Source organism: Pollicipes pollicipes, unplaced genomic scaffold (genome assembly GCF_011947565.3).
Source record: "Pollicipes pollicipes isolate AB1234 unplaced genomic scaffold, Ppol_2.1 Scaffold_2695;HRSCAF=3155_pilon_pilon_pilon, whole genome shotgun sequence".
Lineage (NCBI taxonomy): Eukaryota > Metazoa > Arthropoda > Thecostraca > Pollicipedomorpha > Pollicipedidae > Pollicipes > Pollicipes pollicipes.
The window spans coordinates 225-20,731 of NW_023596157.1; the positions used below are offsets into that span (position 1 = coordinate 225).

The window sequence follows — 20,507 nt, forward strand, 5'->3', positions numbered from 1 at the left end:
GATGGAAGACAAACACGCAAAGAACGGTTGGAAAATGTATTTGGTATGCATTCCCTGATGCACGGAATACATCTTCCCATTCGCTGAACCAAAGCGTCGCAGGGGAATTTTTTGCACCGAGCAGTTGCCACGACCCAACCGACAATCAGAATTGGTTGGGAACAAACGTAGCGCTGAAGTATCCTCGTTGGCAATGATCAAAGTCAGTCCGTAGCTGCCCCTCCTAAGAGACATCAGACAAATCACATGTTAAAGAACAACAAACAGAAGTTACGCTCTACGCAATACCAGGACAAAGTTCACTGGGTCAGCCGCGCACCCTAGTTTGCCTCGAAAAACTATCCACCCGCATATCGCCTCCGGCCTCTGGCAGCACCTACTGAATGCTCAGCTACCACGGGCACGCCTCAGGTCAGCGACCGCAGATCATGCTGCGCTTGGATAGTAAGCGGAAGCGCCGGTCCACCCTGCAGCAGGTGAGCGCCAGCTCAACCAGCTCGGTGGCAGGCTGCGGTAGAGGCAGTGCTGTCGTCGCCATAGCACGGCCGGCGCCGGCAGCGGCTGGCGCCCAGACCTGGCCTAAAGCGCCTGGTGGCAGCGGCTGACACCCAGACCTGACCTAGAGCGCCTGGTGGCAGTGACTGATAACCGGATCCGACCTAGAGCGCCTGGTGGCAGCGGCTGACACCCAGACCTGACCTGAGCGCCTGTGGCAGCTGCTGGCGCCCAGACCTGACCTAGAGCGCCGGTGGCAGCGGCTGACCCAGACCTGACCTAGCGCCTGGTGGCAGCGGCTGACGTCCAGACCTGGCCTAGAGCGCTTGGTAGCAGCGGCTGATGCCCGAACCCGACCTAGAGCGCCTGGTGGCAGCGGCTGGCGCCCAGACCTGGCCTAGAGCGCCTGGTGGCAGCGGCTGATGCCCGAACCCGACTTAGAGCGCCTGGTGGCAGGGGCTGACACCCAGACCTGACCTAGAGCGCCTGGTGCAGCACGGACGTCTCGAGCGGCAGGGTGCCCCGCTGGACAGTGTAGAGCGCCGGCGAGCCCGTGTCTGCTAGGACAGCGGCGCAGAGCGGCACACCGTCCTCCGGCGGCGCAGCCAGCTCACCCAGCTCGTCCTCCGGTCTGCGTGTCAGTCACACAGGGGTCAAATCAGGCCACGGCCACCGTCACACGTGCTTGTCACGAACACCAATCGGACAGCGCACCTCCAGTCACCAGCACTGGCCATGTAAGGACCACAGAGCGCGTTCAGGTGATAGGCGAGAGTCAAACAAGGCAGCGCCTGCAATAGGCGCCGCTGGAACGAGGCACCTCCAGCCACAGATACAGTCCCATGGGGGACCTTAGGCCACTCAGGTCACCTCAAGACTACATGGCTTCCGAAAGTTGCAACAGCTAGTGAGACATGTCGGGTGACATTGAGCTTGGGTAGTACTAATAGACATTGGTTTTAAGAACGCGCCAACCGCAGTGTTTGTTTGCACCGTGACCGAGCTAAGCTAGGTCAGGTCAAGTTGGGTTATGTTAGGCAAGGCAGGCAAGGCAAGGCAAGGCAAGGCAAGGCAAGGCAGGCAAGGCAAGGCAAGGCAAGGCAAGGCAAGGCAAGGCAAGGCAAGGCAAGGCAAGGCAGGCAAGGCAGGCAAGGACCTGACTAGGCTAGGCTAGGCTAGGCTAGGCTAGGCTAGGCTAGGCTAGGCTAGGCTAGGCTAGGCTAGGCTAGGCTAGGCCGGGCCGGACCGGGCAGTTATACTAGGCCAGGCTAAGTCGGATTAGACTAGATTACCCAGGTTAGGCTAGGTTGTGGGCGGGGCCAGCACCGAATTTTGGAGGTTCAGCCCCATATGGATGACTCAAGTCGCCGCCACTGGCCACAGAAACACCTCGGGTCGCACGCATCAGCCGGGTGTGACACAGCAGGGCACCTCCGGCATGAGCGCCGACAAGGCTGGCATCCCAGGTGACAGGCTCGAAAACGATCCAGTTAGATGGACAGAAGATTTATACATCAACTGGCAAACTAACAATGTTGCTGCCAGCTGGCATGCCTAAGTCACGCATCTTTGGCATTAAGATATCAATGACAAACAAAAAAATGAACAGGGGAGCACGTAAAACAGTAAACTAGAGAGTTCCACCGAGCACAGCGGTGGAAAACATCCGGCGTTTCGATGCTTTCAATGAACACAGGCCTGCAGTCAGGCCTAACTCGCGGCGACATGACCAACCTAGCCGACGCAATCTCAAACAAGAACGTTCGAAAAGAGAACAACTACAAGAAAGAACACATTTCCAGCGGCTGTGCAGACTGTCGCTGGATGAAGCAGCACAAGATCGTCCTCTACAGTACCCACAGCCGGCAGAACGCGCCGGCCCCGGCCACGTCGCTCCGGTGGTTATGGTCCGCACACCCAGCTGCACGGCACCGCCGGCAGCCAGCCGTCACCGGCCAACGATGGCACCGACCCCGGCAGCAGCCAGCTGTTACCGGCCGACGATGGCACCGACCCCGGCAGCAGCCAGCTGTTACCGCCCGACGATGGCACCGACCCCGGCGACAGCCGGCTGTTACCGGCCGACGATGGCCCACCGGCAGCCTGCCGCACCGCCGACGACGGCACCGACCCCGGCGACAGCCAGCTGTTACCGGCCGACGATGGCACCGACCCCGACAGCAGCCAGCTGTTACCGGCCGACGATGGCACCGACCCCGGCAGCATCCAGCTGTTACCGGCCGACGATGGCACCGACCCCGGCAGCAGCCAGCTGTTACCGGCCGACGATGGCACCGACCCCGGCGACAGCCGGCTGTTACCGGCCGACGATGGCACACCGACCCCGGCGACAGCCAGCTGTTACCGGCCGACGATGGCACCGACCCCGGCAGCAGCCAGCTGTTACCGGCCGACGATGGCACCACCGGCAGCCTGCCGTCACCGGCCGACGATGGCACCGACCCGGCGACAGCCAGCTGTTACCGGCCGACGATGGCACCGACCCCGACAGCAGCCAGCTGTTACCGGCCGACGATGGCACCGACCCCGGCGACAGCCAGCTGTTACCGGCCGACGATGGCACCGACCCCGGCAGCAGCCAGCTGTTACCGGCCGACGATGGCACCACCCCGGCAGCCTGCCGTCACCGGCCGACGATGGCACCGACCCCGGCGACCGCCAGCTGTTACCGGCCGACGATGGCACCGACCCCGACAGCAGCCAGCTGTTACCGGCCGACGATGGCACCGACCCCGCAGCAGCCAGCTGTTACCGGCCGACGATGACACCGACCCCGGCGACAGCCAGCTGTTACCGGCCGACGTTGGCACCGACCCCGGCAGCAGCCAGCTGTTACCGGCAGACGATGGCACCGACCCCGGCAGCAGCCAGCTGTTACCGGCCGACGATGGCACCGACCCCGGCGACAGCCAGCTGTTACCGGCCGACGTTGGCACCGACCCCGGCAGCAGCCAGCTGTTACCGGCCGACGATGGCACCGACCCCGGCACAGCCAGCTGTTACCGGCCGACGATGGCGCCGCCGGCAGCCTGCCGTCGCCGGCCGACGATGGCACCGACCCCGGCAGCAGCCAGCTGTTACCGGCCGACGATGGCACCGACCCCGGCGGCAGCCAGCTGTTACCGGCCGACGATGGCACCGACCCCGGCACAGCCAGCTGTTACCGGCCGACGATGGCACCGACCCCGGCGGCAGCCACTGTTACGGCCGACATGGCACCGACCCCGGCGACAGCCAGCTGTTACCGGCCGACATTGGCACCGACCCCGGCGACAGCCAGCTGTTACCGGCCGACGTTGGCACAGACCCCGGCGACAGCCAGCTGTTACCGGCCGACGATGGCATCGACCCCGGCGACAGCCAGCTGTTACCGGCCGACGTTGGCACCGACCTCGGCGGCAGCCTGCCGTCACCGGCCGACGATGGCACCGACCCCGACCCTCACCTGACGATGAGCACGCGGAACTCGGGCGGCGGCGGCAGTGACTTGCGGTAGGGGTCGGACGGCCCGTAGACGTCGTACAGAGGCGGCGGCAGACCGGCGGACAGGGCCGGCGGCGCGGGGGGCGCGCCAGGCGCAGACGTGACAGCAGCTCGGCCGCCGAGCCGCGCCACCCGGCCGGCACCAGGCTCGACCCGTCGCCGTCCGCTGACGGAAGCATGACCATCTGCACGGCGGAGGCGGCGCGGTACACACGTGGGCCTCGGCCTGGCAGCCAGCACTGATATCACTCATAGTTTAGGTACGAGAGAACGATGCCACGATGGCTCTGAACTATTGGGAGCATCAAATTTGCGGCTATTAGACAGAATTAATTAAAGCCGGTCCAAGAATTGTCATACCGTGCGTGCCTTCAAGGCTTGTCAGTGGAAAAAGAAAACCCAGGCTAAAGCGGCAGGTTTCATTAACCACCCGCACTAAAGATCTGTTGACCAAAACTCACTTCTTAGAGACTCAACACATCGCTGGTTAAAACACTCACCCACGTCTTAAACTCGGACCAGTTGCGCGCAGGCGTCTTCAAGACGGGAATGCAGCTCGGATATCTGTCCCGCTGAGATTCCTCTCTGCAGACGGGCGCACGCACACTGCGCCGCACGGCGGCCATGTCGAGCAAGTACTCGTTACGCGGCGTGACGTTAGGCGGCAGTAGGTCCTTGTCCGCGGCCGCATCCTCACCCAGGTGGCACCCGATTACGTTTGGCAACAGGCGCTTTTCTTCGGTGAAATCGAGCTGCCTGAGCGGTGCTCCGCCTCGCGCCTGGCCGGCGTCGAGTGGGGCGTCGAGGCGCTCCGAGCACTCCGTCGGACTCGCCGACGACCGCGCACAACAGTCCTCGGCGCCGACGGCTCCTGAAACCGCCAGGTCGCGGCCACCTCCGGCGTCATTGCGCGTCACCCCCAAGAGATCCGACGTGTGCTCAGGCTCCTGGTCTTGCCGCTCAGATGCGTGACTGGAGCCCTTGGATGCATCCTCGCTGGTTCGCAGCACCTTGGGATCCGGGCTGGTGCCCGGCGAGGCCGTGCGGTGACGTTTGTCCTTGCGCTCTCGGAGGTACTGGTCGAGACGGATCTTGCGCTCATACTCTGAAACGTCGTAACGAAATCTCATCCACCATGAGATTACGTTTCAGACTTACACCAAATAAGCGATGCCGCTACAAAAATCAATGACTAGTAAAGAATGCAGCGACGAAGTATGTGCGGCAAACAATATACTCACGGGACTATACCACTCACCATCACCATCACCATCAACCAGCCAACGTTCAAAACCATACCTCTACATCGATCGATGTCTACACAATACAAAAGGTTCATGCATACTATGAACGACTGCACCTTCAGCCGTGCCACTGACTTCGTTTTATTGTGACTCCGCATTCGCAAACTGGGAACACACGCGCGTGAACAGTGTTAGCTTCAAATACGTGTTGACGTCGTACGGCCCAGTCCACAATATGCGGCCAGGGGTGCGTCGGCCGGGGCCGGCCGGGCCGGCCGGAGCCCAGCGAAGCCTGCCGGGGCCCGACGGCGGCCGCGTCACCGGCAGACGCGCGCCTGCCGGGGTCGCCCAGACGCACCTGTGGCCAGCGGCCCTGGTGGCGGACGGGCCGGTAGCCGAGCCGCGTGAGGTGCGCGTACAGTCGGTAGCGCCGCTCACGGGCGTCGCAGCCGGCCAGCAGGCGGGCGCGCACCTCCTGCTGGCTGCAGCACGGCTGGCCCTCCGCCGTCAGACGCAGCAGGCCCTGGCCGCCAGTCGGGGGGCACAGGTCTGGCCACGCTGACACGACGGTGCGGTGCGCACCACCGACACAGCGCCCTTAGCCGGGCCGGCGGCGAGCGAAGAGACACGTCCGGGCCGGCGGCAGACGGGGAATGCGTGCAGGCCGGCGGGGGGGGGGGGCGCTTGACACGTCCGAGCCGGCGGGGGGGGGGGGGGCTTGACACGCCCGGGCCGGCGGGGGGATGCTACGTCCGGGTCGGCGAGCGAAGGGCTTGACACGTCCGGGCCGGCGGGGGGGGGGGGGGGGAGGAGGGCTTGACACGTCCGGGCCGGCGGCTGCACCGACATCGGCGCACGACACACCCGACGGAGCCCAGCCGGCGGGCCCGGCACCGAGTCCGAGCTGCGCTACACAGTCGGCCCGGCGAGCTAGGCAGGCGCTGGCGGCCGGTGCCCTAATCTGTAATACTATTTTGGTACTGTTTTATCGTAAAGGTTTATGGGCGGAAAAGGGGTCAGAGTGCACGCTCCGCTGAACTGGAGACCGGTTGTCACTCACCCTATCACGGTAACATCTATTAGCTATTTTGCCTGCTTGTACCAGACCTTGAACAACACAATTCTGGGTTGTCATTTACCTTATGGCCAGAAGTAGAAAGCTGTCTTGGGGCCGCCGGTTCGAGCAGCGAGCGATGCCATGCCGCTGCTGGGACCATGCCGGTGCCGGACTGGTGCGTCAACAGGCATAGGACATTGTACGGTACGACGATATGTCCACGTGTCGACATGGACACGCGCCATGAAAAACCCAGGCGGAGCCAAGATACTCAGTGATCTCAAGGCGTCGAAAAACATCCGCTTCTTACCATCTCACTCAGCATGACGACTTCCTCCCAATGCAGGAATTTGCAGCCGTTCTCTTCGAACCCCATGTACTGCCAGAACTTGCCAGGCACTGCGCTGAGACGAGCGACATCTCGAGCTGGCTCCCAGGCGGCTGTGAGTAGCTCCGACCTGCAGCCGGCAGTGGCAGCTTAGCCGGCCGGCCACGCGGCACCGACAGGTCATGTCAGGTCAGTTCAGGTCAGGTAAAGTCACGTACACCGCAGCACACATAGGCCACACAGCTCCGGCAGGTCAGGTCAGGTCACGTACACCGCACACACACACACCGCCCACACGGCGCCGGCAGGTCAAATCCGGTCAGATACCGCGGCACACACACCACACGCTCCGGCAGGCCAGGTCAGGTCAGGTCAGGTAACATTACAGCAGCCACCGGCCACAACGCATATTGTAGCCGAAGTAAAGCTGCCGAGCAGCCGGGAACGTATTGCACACAAATAAGTTGGTATGTCCTCAAACCAATGCACGGGTGCGATGGGCATCTTTTCGGTGAAACAGGTTCCACTAATGGGCTGTGGCGTTTTCCAGGAAGCGAAAGGACCAACAAACTGATTTCACATACTGATTGACTGCGCGAATGACGGCTGGGTACCGATAACCATCGGACGACAAGTAATGCTGATTGCCAGAGACATTGCTGAGGGCGATAAAGAGAAAGGAGCTAAACAAGAGGAAGGGGGAGGAAGGTAGGGCGGAAGTAGGTTGCATATTATTTACATAGGGGCTGCGTAAGATAATGTGGGCCACCGTCATATGGAAGGACTCCATCAAAACCTCGCTACCCACCGGTGGCGTGTTGGATCTGTGGGTTTCATATGACAGTCAATGGGTCTTGCTTACAAGTAAACGCAGCTGCAGTGTTCGTACGAGATGTGTCGAAAGTTGACATTACATTACTCTGGCTGATTTGCCCGATTCACGCGACATTTTGTGATATTTTCTAGTTGAGGAATATTGACAATGCATAAACACAACGGAACAACCTAAGCAAATACGCTTTAACGGGAATGTTACACATTTGAAGATATTGAGGCAAGCATCAGATATTATGAAATAAGCTCCCTTGTAACTACTGGTTTGCTTTCAAGCGTGAAAGAATGCTATAGAAATAAAATGTCACCATTTAGTAAATACGCGCTGCTCAGTGCATCGTCGGTTGATTAAGTCGTGGGAAGTATTCACGACGTCAGAGTCGCTGCCAGGCTCGCTGTGTCAGAACTACCACTGTAGGCAACGGGCCGAGTCGGCCATAGCGGCTCGACTCTCCCAGACGTGGCAATGTTTGATGATGCGTGCTTGTTTTTGGAACCCAAACATCGCTATGCGCTCGTGTTTTAACCCTTTTCGTAGTGTCCGTGAGTTTATATCGTCTTCTTGCATCCGCATACCCGGTTGTCGCGCTCCGTTATTGGACCCTATCCCCAGTCTTTTTTCTGTCACAACTCGCACCACTGTCCAATTTTCTGTATCATGTAGCACAAAACGCAATTCGTATTCGAGAATTGCGCTTCACGCCATAACTCGGCTGAAGGCCAGCTGGCCTCCGATGTTACCGCGGATAGTGCTGGCGTAGGCCAGACACCACTGATAATGATTCGTTGATCATATTTGTTTTGTCCTTGAGTACTACATGGCCACTGAGGTGGCCGTATTCACAGGTTCACATGAACTTACTGTGACGTCATGCATGCCCGAGGGACCTTGAAATGGCCTGCACATGGTAATGGCCATCAAGCTCAAACACATGAAGGGTTTGAGTCTTTAAAAAGGCATAGCTGTAAACTCATCTGTATGATCTTCCAGTCCAACACGAATATGGCGTATGCCCTTTCAGTCCAGATAAACAAAAGCATCAAATAGTTACGGGATACCAGATGTTACACAGTGGTCTGTATCCGATTCTAACACCGCTGCGCACAGTATTTTACTAGTTGTTCCAATGTACTCGACACCGGTTCATGCTCTGCTCATCCCACGACATGGCCCTGTCTGTGCCGTCCTGGCGTACCGTTTAGCGGCGAGCGGTTCACTGACGAGCGCGAGCAGCTCCTCTGTCCTGGCGCGCAGCATCTGAGACTCTAGCCAAGCATCCTCCAGCGGCAGGGACCGGGCAATCTTGTCCCCCTTCTCTGGTAGCGAGCGCGACCGGCCCCCCTGTGTCATTTGCAGGATCTCCCGTGCGCTGTGGAGGGGACAAGCCGACATTAACAGTTGTTTCTATGCATGATTGATTGTCCCTTGCACATCTGTCACACAAGCTGCTGAACACCAAAACCATGGGATTGCATGTTGATAATCTCACATCACTCATGTGAGATCATTCACATCACAATCTCAGCATGCTCTCATGATACATGAGAGCATGAGAACTCAAGATGTCAGTTACCCCACATGTATGCAGCATAATGGAGCCCAACCATACTCCCTTTTCCCTCACATTGCAGTCTGTTGCCTGTCACATGTATGGTGGCCCTCATACTCACATCAGAACCAGGCACATAGCCATGATTTTTCCAAGGGGGCAAAATTTTGCTGGGAGGCTCAAACAATCTGGGTTCACTTAGGGAGATGGATTTCACCCTTCTCATCAGATTCAGCTCACTCTACAACTGGGCTCCATTTCAAACCAGCAAAATCCTTTTGGCTAAGTGAGAGCCCTAGATCCTCCCACAAGCATTACAAAAACTGAATTTACATTGTTTCATGTCAAAACATCAAGAGAAGGATCCATAGATCATGTCTTTAGGTGCCCTCTGAGCAGCTGGAGGCCCTCCAGTTGCTCCGCGCCATGGAGAGGCCCTACCCCTCAAGGAGTAGGGGAGCCACACCTTCTGCCCTACCCATTGACTATGTCTTTAGTCATCATAGACCAGTTATCATATGTCCACATATATACAACATTTCTAAATGATCTGCATGAGGTTGGCAATCCTTTAGTCTTAGCTACACCACTTGTACAAATAAGGCGTGTTTCTCGCACTTCTATGTGAAGATGAGGTCCTTGCCACTTTTGAGCAAGGTCTGTCATGCTTTACAACCCTCTGTTCCATTAAACATGTGCAAACCACAGGTTTGTAACCACAGATTTATACCCATGAATTTGTTGTGGTATAACTGAAGAACCATACCATAGCTTTCCACAAGAACCACAAACCATAGCTTTCCTATTTCCATATGAACTGCATACATGTCAAATAAGCTGAATGTCTTCAAAAGTTTACAACAGAAGAAAAAGTAAAATAAATCCAGCTTTTCTGGATATCTTATTGCATGCAAAACCCAACCCTGCATCAATGTGTAAAAATAATCTCTTGAAGAATCACAATCTATAAATCAGCACATCTTACACTTAACACACTCTCGGTGGGGGGTCAAGTTGACCCCCGAAGGGTTTTCCAGAATGGTTTCCGAATGCCGGCTATGCCACACCAAATTTTGCATAGCTGTAGACAATTAAATAGCCAATCATATGACATGAAGAATTTTAGATGTACCTCATAAGGTCACTGACCTATGGGCAGGTCAGTCATGCCATGTCTTCAGCAAAGGCAAATTTCTAGGCAATCATCCATCTGGTACCATGACAGAAATGTTGACAGGTCATACATCTCTGAGATCCTTCATTAAGGCCACCAAAAATATTGAATGAGGACATTATGTTGACCTAAAGTCAGGTATGAAGGTCAGACAGAGGTCAAAACCAACCTAATTTGTTACTCTAGGTCTTGCTGTGTGAGAAAGTTTGTGGTGCTCATTTTGAATTCATTGACAGCAGGAACCACATTATACATCTTCCATTGACTTCTTAGAGGTCAGAACAGGTCACTGCCCAAGTAATAAGTACTGCCTAGCATAATCTTTGTTGCTTATTCAAATGCAACACTCAGAGCAGTCTTGTACAAATTTGGTCACCATGACCTTCAAAAGGTCAAACAAAGTCACTGACCTCAAATGGGCTTGTAACCTTTTTGCCTAGACAACAGTTGCCTAGGTTCTGGGGCACTTCATAGACCAACCTGGAATTTGACCTTGTTTGACCTTATTTGGTATGAAGGTCATGACCTAAGAATCTCAAACTTTGACCTACATGAGTTCACATACAGGTCAAGATGCACCTGTAAATTTGGTGTCTCTAGCTCTTTTAGTTCCCAAGATCTCAGGGGGATCAAGTTGACCACCCCCACCTCAGCAATGGGCATCTAACTGGCCAAGGGGGCGCATGTTAAGACCTGATGGCGCAGCTGTCACTGCTAATTCATTACTTTCATCATGACAAACATACCTTAAAGCCTGATTTGTTAGTAGTTATGAAGAAAATACCCCTGCAACTAATCAGGTATCCTACAATGTAAAAGTAAGACCAGCAGAAATGGCACATTTAAATTCTAACTAACCACAACTAATGCCAAAAAGCCACAGGACATGCAAATTACAAAACCCCAGCTGCAGGCAACCAGCGGAGGCTGATCTATCAACCAATGTTGATTTATCACACAGTCATTCTGTTTATAAAGCTTACCTTGCAATAAACTCCTCATTCATAGTGAGGTCAACTCACTGATGTGGGACCTAAGCAAAAAACCAACAACCAATGACATAATGCAAACAGTTATTAACAACAATGTTCAAGTATATACACATGAGGCGGTTTCAGCTACTGCTCTTATAAATGGATTGCAATGTTTCTGCAACCAAAAAAGTGAATGAAGCCACACCACCCGGTTTGTTCTCAAACTAAATTTCTTTTCTAAAGTAACATTCACACACATTTATGTATATGTATTTATTGTTGATGCATGCCAATACCGCCTTTGATTTACTTGGGCAATGTGGCAGCACGCACACTGTACGAAACAGGCATAATAGAAACGCCACCTTGTGCGGCCAGAACTGAACGATGATCAAATTCTCCTCATTAAGAACCATTCCTACATTACAACAAACACTCTTAGGTGCCAGAAATAAGTGTAGTCAGAAGCAGGGCAATAAAACTCATAAGTCAGAGGTAACTGTACTGGCGTATGTCGCGCGTGCATTCAATTGGCGTCCGGAGACACAAAATAAATACACGTCTGTCAATCTAGCGGCAGATTAATAGCAAATTGCCAGATGGATATTGCGGGGTGTTCCGATTGCCTTGACATTTGGTATACCGGGCATTCTCGACACGCTAATGCCGAAAATCACTGACTTTGGGGTGGAATTTTGCGTAATTTTCGAGTTATACGCCGCGTAACACAACAGTTGGATATTGCGGGCGTCTTGATTGCTTTGAAATTTGGTGTGCAGGACCTTTCAACGCGCTGATTACAAAAATCACTGCTTTTGGGGTGGAATTTTGCGTAAAATCCGAGTCATACGCCGCGTTGGATATAACAGTTGGATATTGCGGGGCGTCCTGATCGCCCTCCAAATTTGGTTTCCAGGGCCTTCTCAACACGCTGACCACCGGCGCGTCGACGCCGCCGGCCGGCCGGCTATCAGCTGGCGGGCCCGCTGACCGCCGGTGTGTCGACGCCGTCGTCCGGCCGGCTATCAGCTGGCGGGCCCCCTGACCACCGGTGTGTCGCCACCGCCGTCCGGCAGGCTCGCGAAGTGCAGCGTCTCCACCGCGGTCAGGAGCAGCGGGCTGATGTGGCCGGCCAGCCAACAACATGGGCATGGCGTGCACAAGTAGCATGCGCTGTTCCACCAGCGTCACCAGCGTCCTTGGGAGATAAGACAGGCGGTGACATCACCCAAATCTTCATAGCTCCAGCGGTGAGGCACGATTGGTTGGTCACCAGCGACATCTCGTCAGTTTTTGGTCGGGACAAACAATGCCCGTGACTACGTCGGACTGTTACTCAACCACCTTAAAAGTCAGCAGAGAAACAAAGCTGAAAGGGATGCCACTGGATGACTACCACCAAGTCAATGATATGACATACCACACGGCTATCACTCACATGTCGCGAACTGACCTTCTCCAGTGAACTGATACGGACAGGCCCAAAGGCGAATTCCAGGACACATATTCCAAAGCTCAACTGAGGTGTCACGCGTCGTATAACTCGGAAGTCACGCAAAATCCCGCCCTAAAGACAGCGATTTTCGGAATCAGCGTGCTGAGAAGGCCCTGCACACCAAAATTGAAGGCAATTGAGATGCCCCACAATATCCAACTGTTGTGTTACGCGGCGTATAACTCAGAAATTACGCAAAATTCCACACCAAAGGCAGTGATTTTCGGAATCAGCGTGTTGAGAATGGCCCTGCACACCAAATTTCAAGGCAATTGAGGCGCCCCGCAATATCACGATGGGATGCTACGCGGCGTATAACTCGAAAATTACGCAAATTCCACCCCAAGGGCAGTGATTTTCGGAATCAGCGTGTTGAGGAAAGCCCTGCACACCAAACTTGGAGGCAATCGAGACGCCCCGCAACATCACATTGGGATGTTATGCGGCGTATAATTCGAAAATTACGCGAAATTCCACACCGAACTCAGTGATTTTTGGAATCAAGCGTGTTGAAAAGGCCCTGCTACAACCAAATTGCAAGGCAATCGAGACGCCCCGCAATATCCAACTGTTGTGTTACGCGGCGTATATAACTCGGAAATACGCAAATTCACCCCAAAGACAGTGATTTTCGGAATCAGCGTGTTGAGAAGGCCCTGCACACCAAATTTGGAGGCGATCGTGACGCCCCGGAATATCCAACTGGCAATTGGATATTAATCTGCTACTAGACTGACAGACTTGCAGATTGACAGTCAGCCTTGCCTTTTGCCGCTGTCTCGAAAAGGTGAAACGGCAATTAGCAAAAATGGAGCGAAAAAGTCGCCAAAAGTCGATGAAATAGTTGAAAGTCCTTGAAGAGCGTAGAGCAAGTTGGAACGGTAATTTCCCGACTCCCGACATGCTAGTGCCGATGCGCCAAACTGCAGACTTGCACTAGTTGATGCCGTCAGGTGCTTAATTGCTGGATGCTAAGTGGTCAATCTGCATTGATGTGAAATGGGGATATGGGTACCACACGCCGATGTTTTCCATTTAAAGGTTTCATCTCGTTTCGTTTTTGCAAAGTTGCAAGATTTTACAATGCAGGGTTTTTTTACCATTACTAATTACTTAAGCGCCGTTAAGTCGAGCGCTTATTCGCCACATTGCCTTTACACGAATGCCAATGGTCCATGTGTTTTTAATCGACTGCTATTTTGCCAAAATTTTCTTCCATCGAACGTCAATTAGCCGTAATGACTTTATGCCGTCGTGTATGAATCAGCCGAATGTTCTTTGATCCTGTGTCATAGTGTTGTTAATAGGTTATAGGTAATGGCACCCGGAAACACCGGGACCTGGTTGTGCCCGTACCTTAGGTTCAGGGTCGGATCCAGAGGGGGAGGGGACGCATGGTCCTCCCCCTTGGGCCGCACAGGGGCCCATATGCTTCGATGGGGTCAACCGGCCGAAAAGACGCAGTTTTTTACATGAAACGCGACAAAATTGGGCTTCCTGGCAACCGAAAGCAGTCGTGAGAAGAGTCTCAGAACAATCGAGAGTAAAGGGCGCACAAATAAACAAAAACAATGTTTTACTGATTGGGAGCAGTAGCGCAAGAAGAGGGAGGGCACAGGCAATACGCGCCCTCTCCCCCTTAGGTTCCAAGGGGCATTTGGGTCCCTCGGGATTTACGATTAAGGACCCGAAAGGCCGGCCGGACGTCGTATCTAGGGGTCCCCGCTCGCAGGGCCGGGCACTCCAATGCCAGCCAGAGGGCCCTGCGCGCTAATGAGAGATCCCTGGGCCGATAATGTCGTATACGTTGGCCAGACATCACCAGTAACGCCGAGTCGGATCCGTGGCGACATGGTCTTGAGGGCCCATTTCTCAGTTAGGACCAATGCTGGCGCCAGTGTCTTTCACTCGTCGGGGCCCCACAGCCACTAACAGGGCCCTGTGTTGGCAAAAGGCCCCGAGTTGACCAGAAGCAGTGCTCGGGAAGGCTCGAAAAACTTGGAGGGCCCACCAGGTTCGACGATCAAGGGCTTGATTAAAGGGTCTAAGGGCACGAAGGGCTGGTCGGAGTCCTATGCAGGCGACCCCGCCTGCGTGGAGAAGCTCTCAAATGTCACAGAGCCTTTTGCACCGATCGCGGACCCCACGTGTCGATACGGACCTATATGGGTCAGGTACCACCTGTGCCGCGCAGTCGGCTCCGTGTCGGTATGGACCTGAGCGCCCATTTCCAAATCAGCTACAAAGCCGGGGCCAGTGATTTTCACTCGTCGGGGCCCCTATATTTGTCAGGGCCACATCACCTAACAAAGGGCCCCGTGCTAGCAGGGGGCACCGACCGACAGAGGGCGGTGTTCAATGAGGCCCGAAGGGGGGGCCCGGGCGGCCAAACAAAAACGTGCATCAAAGGCCCGGTTAGGGAGGCATACGGGCCCGAAAGACTGGCTGCGGACTGACCTTCACATATAGACTGGTTACGGGTCACATATAGAATGGCAGCCGTATGATTGTGACCTGACATATCAGAGGCTATGCTGCATCGTTCGAGGACACCCTGAGACTAAACTGTTATCGGGTTCTTTCTGATAACCAGCTCAAATACACTTGATCGGTCGGGGGAGGGGTGGGAGGGGGGGGGGGGGGGGCTCCACCTTACGTCTTGGGTACTTCCTATTTGAATGGAAGTCCCTATGCACTTGTCGAGGACCCCATCGGTTCACCTCCTTGAACAAACTAGATTGCTCGGGGGCCCTGCAAACTGAGTCTTGACATTTGAATGTAGGAATCTACACTCTTGTCGGGGTCATCTGATAACATGCTCGGGTACGCTCCATCTTTTTCGGGCCCCTCACACTGGACCCTAGCCACTTCTTATTTGAATGGAGGGCCCCACGCTCTTGTCGGGGCCCTTCCGGTAGCCTGTTCGGGCACCTTTGATCGTTCGGGGGCTATCTACACTGGGTCTTGGGTACTTCCTATTTGGGCGGAGGGCCCTACGCTCTTGTCAGGGGCCCTATCTGTTAGCCTGCTCGGATACGCTCGATCGTCCGGGGTCTTCCACATTGTGTCGGGGTGTTTCGCATTTGAATGAAGGCCCCCACGCTCTTGTCACTCCCTCCCCCTAATCTGTTCATCTGCTCGAGCGCATTCGATCATTCTGGGGTCTTCCATCTTGTGTCTTCTTTCTTGGTGATGGTGGTGATTTGTGTTTTAAGGGCGCGTCGGCATCGGGGCCATTTTGCGCCCACTCGATGACGGTTATCTACCTCTGCGACGACGCGATAAGTGTGTTGTCAGCTGATGACAGGTAGCATCACTGGCGCACTTACACTGAGGGCTGAGTGAAAATAACGTCAAAGTCAATGTGTGCTAAAAATGCGAGTATGTCTCCAAGTTCACCACATGGGTTTCGACCGAGTAACCGATGAAGGGGCGCTGGAGGAAAAAATCGTCGCCTCTCCGTCTCAAGGCGCCTACATGAGACGAGCACATGTTCAACAGACAACCGGTCCCCGCATCTATCACACCGTGGCACATCCCTACGCGTCAAGTAAAACGAGTGTGCGGCGTATGTATGACCCAACCGAAGCCTACAAAGGGCGACTTCCTGGAAGCGGCTTCGGCGATGGGAGGATTCCCAATCACCTAGTTGGGGCTTGATTTCCCTGAAAGCGTGGAGATGTTGGTCGAACATGTGCTGCCACGTATTGCGAACGTATTTGGAAATGACTGACTTCAGATCTCGAGCGGGTACATAAATTAGTATTGGGTTTCTCTCACATGCCGCAGCTTTCGCTGCGGCGTCGGCTTTTTCATTCCCCATTATTCCCATGTGGCTGGGGATCCACACAAATGTGATACGACAGGAAGTGCTGTCCAGCCATTTCAATTCCTCCCAAATTGAGCGAGTCAAAAATGAGTGGTCACGCGACATCGCCGTCGGGTCTAATGATAAAAGTGCACTACGCGAGTCGGTCAAAATCACTATATCCCTTTAAGGACGACAAACAACGTACTGAAGCGCTGCTAAAATGGCAAACAGTTCTGAGGAAAAAACTGACAGGTGCTGCGGGAGGCATAGACATACGGTAAATATTTGTAATGAGTTCGCGTATTGTGAGATCTGTTCCAACGACTACGTGAGGAACTCTCGTGGTGAAGTGCCATTTTTAAGATGCTGACAGAGTCCCAAATCATACTTAATACTCAGACGTCTCCACGGTGCTGGGTCCCGAAGAGTGCGGGGCAATGTCATCCAGCGTAATATCCGCCTCGTCCAGGCAGTCCCGGACGCGCAGGCACATCGGCCGCGCTGACGTGGGCCGCCCCCTCAAGAAAGAACGAATCAACGTCTGAGAGAAGATGAACTTAAAGGCTGGGTGATCTGGAAATTGTGAAACCTTTGTAGCGTAATTCAAAGTAAGTCGTTGTCTCCTAAGAGGCAAGGGCGGTTCATTCGCTTCCACCAGTAAGTTTCTTGTTCGGGTCGTACGAAACGCCCCAGTGGCTATACGAACACATGTATGGTGGATTGTGTCCAAAACCTGCTTTGAAGATGATGGAGCACTATCGTAGACAGGACTAGCATAATCGATGACTGATCGAATTAGGGCCCTATACAGGTTCAACAGGGTGCTTCTATCGGCTCCAAAGGTCATACGACACATTACTTTCATGAGGTTCATGCGCTTGAGACATTTAGTCTTAACCATCTTAAAGTGTTGCTTAAACGTGAGCCGACGGTCAAACGTGAGGCCCAGGAAACAAATGTCGCTACAAACTGGGATAGTGGCATTATACAGTCGCAACTCCGGGTCTCTACAGCCTCTACTTCCGTGAGCAGAAGTGCATGCACTTAGTCTTGGTGGTCGAAAATTTGAAGCCATTCTTAAGGCTCCACTCAGTTAGTCGAATCAGGCATAAATGAAGCTGCCTCTCAGCAGACGTCGTTGTGGATGCCGCACACCAGATGGCAAAGTCGTCCACAAACAATGACCGACTGATGGTAGGTGGCAGACGGTCGGCGATATCATCGATCATCAGCGCAAACAGGGTTACGCTAAGGACGCTCCCTTGAGGAACACCGTTCTCTTGTTCATAGCGATCAGATAGCATGCCACCCACTCGGACGCGGAAGAATCGACGACGTAAAAAGTTTTCAATGAAGAGTGCCATGTGACCTCGGAGTCCACACTTGTGTACTTTGCTTAGAATGCCATAGCGCCAGGTGGTATCATAAGCCCGCTCAATGTCAAAGAAGACTGCTATCGTGTGACGTCTTTGTTTAAAGGAATGTCGTATAGCTGTGTCTAAGATCGTTAAGTGGTCAACAGTGCATCGGTTCTTCCGAAACCCGCATTGCACTTTGGAAAGACAACCGTGGGTTTCAAGGCACCACATGAGACGATCATTCACCATCCTCTCTAGCACTTTGCATAGGGATGAAGTCAGCGAAATTGGGCGGTAGTGCAGTGGATCGGAACCATCCTTTCCGGGCTTCCGTATCGGGACTATAATGGCATCCCGCCACGACTCTGGGAAGTCATCTTGCAACCATATGTAGTTGAAAAGTGAGAGTAAGGCATAGAGGGACTCCTTCTTTAGGCGATTCAACATATCATTGTGGACTTTATCCAATCCAGGCGACACACTCTTAGCTCTCTTAAGAGCAGTGCAGAGCTCCATGACAGTAAACGGTTGGTTGTACTCATAAATCTCTGAGTCAGGAATTCTAAAATTGATTGCCGTCTTCTCACTTCGTTCCTTGTAACGAATAAAGCGTGGGTCGTCTGTTCCACTGTCGGCACCTTTCTGTAAATGCGAGACCTATTTTGTTGGAAACTTCCTGTGTGTTCAATATCGTGATTCCCGCCACTTTCAACACCGGAACTGCAGTGGAGACGCTCCTACCGGAAATGCGACTAACTCGCTGCCACACTGCACTCAGTGGGGTGTGACGATTTAAACCATTTACATATTCCCTCCATGATGTACGCTTTGCCTCACGTATTGTGCGTTTCGCAAATGCTCTGGCCTTTTTAAAAGCGATGAGCTTGTTGGTCGTTGCAGAACGCTTAAAAACCCTGAACGCCCGCTTCCGCTTGAGAATTGCCGCCTTGCAGTCCTCTGACCACCAGGGAACAGGGATCCTTCGCGGCTCAGGTGATGTCAAGGGAATGCAAGACCTTGCAGTGTCGACAATTGTGGATGTCACTTGTTGTGCAAGAGACGTTGCATTGTCGTCCTCGGTCGGCTGCACTCTAATATGGCACTCATCAGTAAACTTTTGCCAGTTAGCACGTCGAAGGTTCCAGCAGGAAGGCCTCCTGCCTGGGTGCCCAGCATTCATCCCAAGCCATATTGGGAAATGGTCGCTTCCATATGTAGTGCTCTCAACGAACCAAGACAACCGACAGAAAAGAAACGAGGAGCAGATAGAAGGATCTATCGCTGAAGTAGTGCTGGACGGCAGAGATATATGGGTACGCCGGCCGGTGTTAATAACACAAAGATTATTTGTATTCAGCAAACGCTCAAGATGTCGGCCTCGGCGGCTTGTGTGACTGCAGCCCCACAAAGGGCTATGGGAGTTGAAGTCACCTAGCAACAAGAACGGCGATGGAAGCTGATCGAAGATGGACTGTAGTGTCGAATCCGGTACTTCCTCAGCAGGAGGGAGGTAGATAGAACAGACAGTCAGCCTCAGCAACCCAAGATCGACGACGACAGCAACAGCTCGAAGGTCAGTGTTGAGACTTACAGGAGAACACGGTATACTGTGATGACCTAAAACCGCCATGGGCGATCGAGTCAGTTCTCACGTCTTTCCGAAAGATGCTGTAACATTTGACGTTAATTTGGGTGTCATCAGATACCTTTGTTTCTTGTAAGCATGCCACAACCGGGTTACGATAAGATAAGAGTGTGTGTAGGTCCGACATGTTGGCCCTCAAGCCACGCATGTTCCATTGTAAAAAACGTCACTGGCATGCTAGGTATGCTTGTATGTGGGGTGTACGGTTAAGATCCATCAGTACAGCTTACATCTGCTTTAAGCGTTCACCTAGGGCTTTGCACTAAACAAATCTCCCTGGCGACGCTCTACTTCAGTGGAGGTAGGCCGGACCCCTGGCCGAACTTTGGGACTTCCACCCTCCGTAGGCGACGTCGGCCAAGGAGGGGCACGCTTTGTTGCACGACCCGCCACCGGGGACTGCAGGGTAGGCCGACCCGAAACCCCGTCCCCAGGTGGAGGGATGGGAGGCGGACCCATTGACCCTCCCGGTGAGTGGGGCGGAGTCGACAGCGGGAGCTGGCCCCCGTCCGCTGTGCAGACGCCGACCTGGCGGCGCGTCCTGCAGGGCCAAGGTCCAGAGAACCCGGACGAACAACAGTTTCAGAGGGGCGGCTCCGGGAGGGAGCGACGACTGGGGGATGCCGAACCTTGTCCGGTTCCCGTGAGCCGGGTGGACCAGCGCTTCCGGCAGGGCCACTAGCTGGGGAGCCAGAGGGGGCCAACTCTCGTAGCCCCCCTGTGCCAGCGACGACAGATCCTGTCGTAGCTGGTATGGATGGAGGGGGAGATGGAGCCCGGGAGGGCGTGTCTTCAGCACGGGCTGGGTCGGGGTGCGATGATGGGGGGGGGGGGGGGGGCGAAGTCCACGACCTCGCTGGACCGTGGTCCATCCCTCGTTCCCGGGTCGCGACCCAGCCCCGGGCTCTCTGGCAGCTCCACCAGGGGGTTCCAGCCCCATAGGCTGAGCTTCTCTAGCGGCGGCCAATGCCGCAGGTGGATTCTTTTCCGGAGGATCCGACTTCCGGTACGACGGAATAGCAGAGCCAGTTGATACAA

At 54.4% G+C, this 20,507-nt stretch overlaps 1 protein-coding gene across 1 annotated transcript; it reads right to left on the reverse strand.

Annotated features, from left to right (window-relative positions):
• Positions 1-4,711: 4,711 nt before the first annotated feature.
• Positions 4,712-11,466, reverse strand: LOC119114644 (tRNA-splicing endonuclease subunit Sen54-like). The gene is made up of 7 exons (XM_037238680.1): positions 11,457-11,466; positions 11,170-11,219; positions 8,659-8,832; positions 6,611-6,758; positions 5,565-5,766; positions 4,933-5,104; positions 4,712-4,778 (listed from the first exon to the last, which is right to left on the reverse strand). The coding sequence occupies exons 2-7, from the start codon at positions 11,190-11,192 to the stop codon at positions 4,712-4,714; spliced, it is 786 nt and encodes a 261-aa protein (XP_037094575.1). The 5' UTR covers positions 11,193-11,219; positions 11,457-11,466.
• Between the last annotated feature and the right edge of the window lie 9,041 nt (positions 11,467-20,507).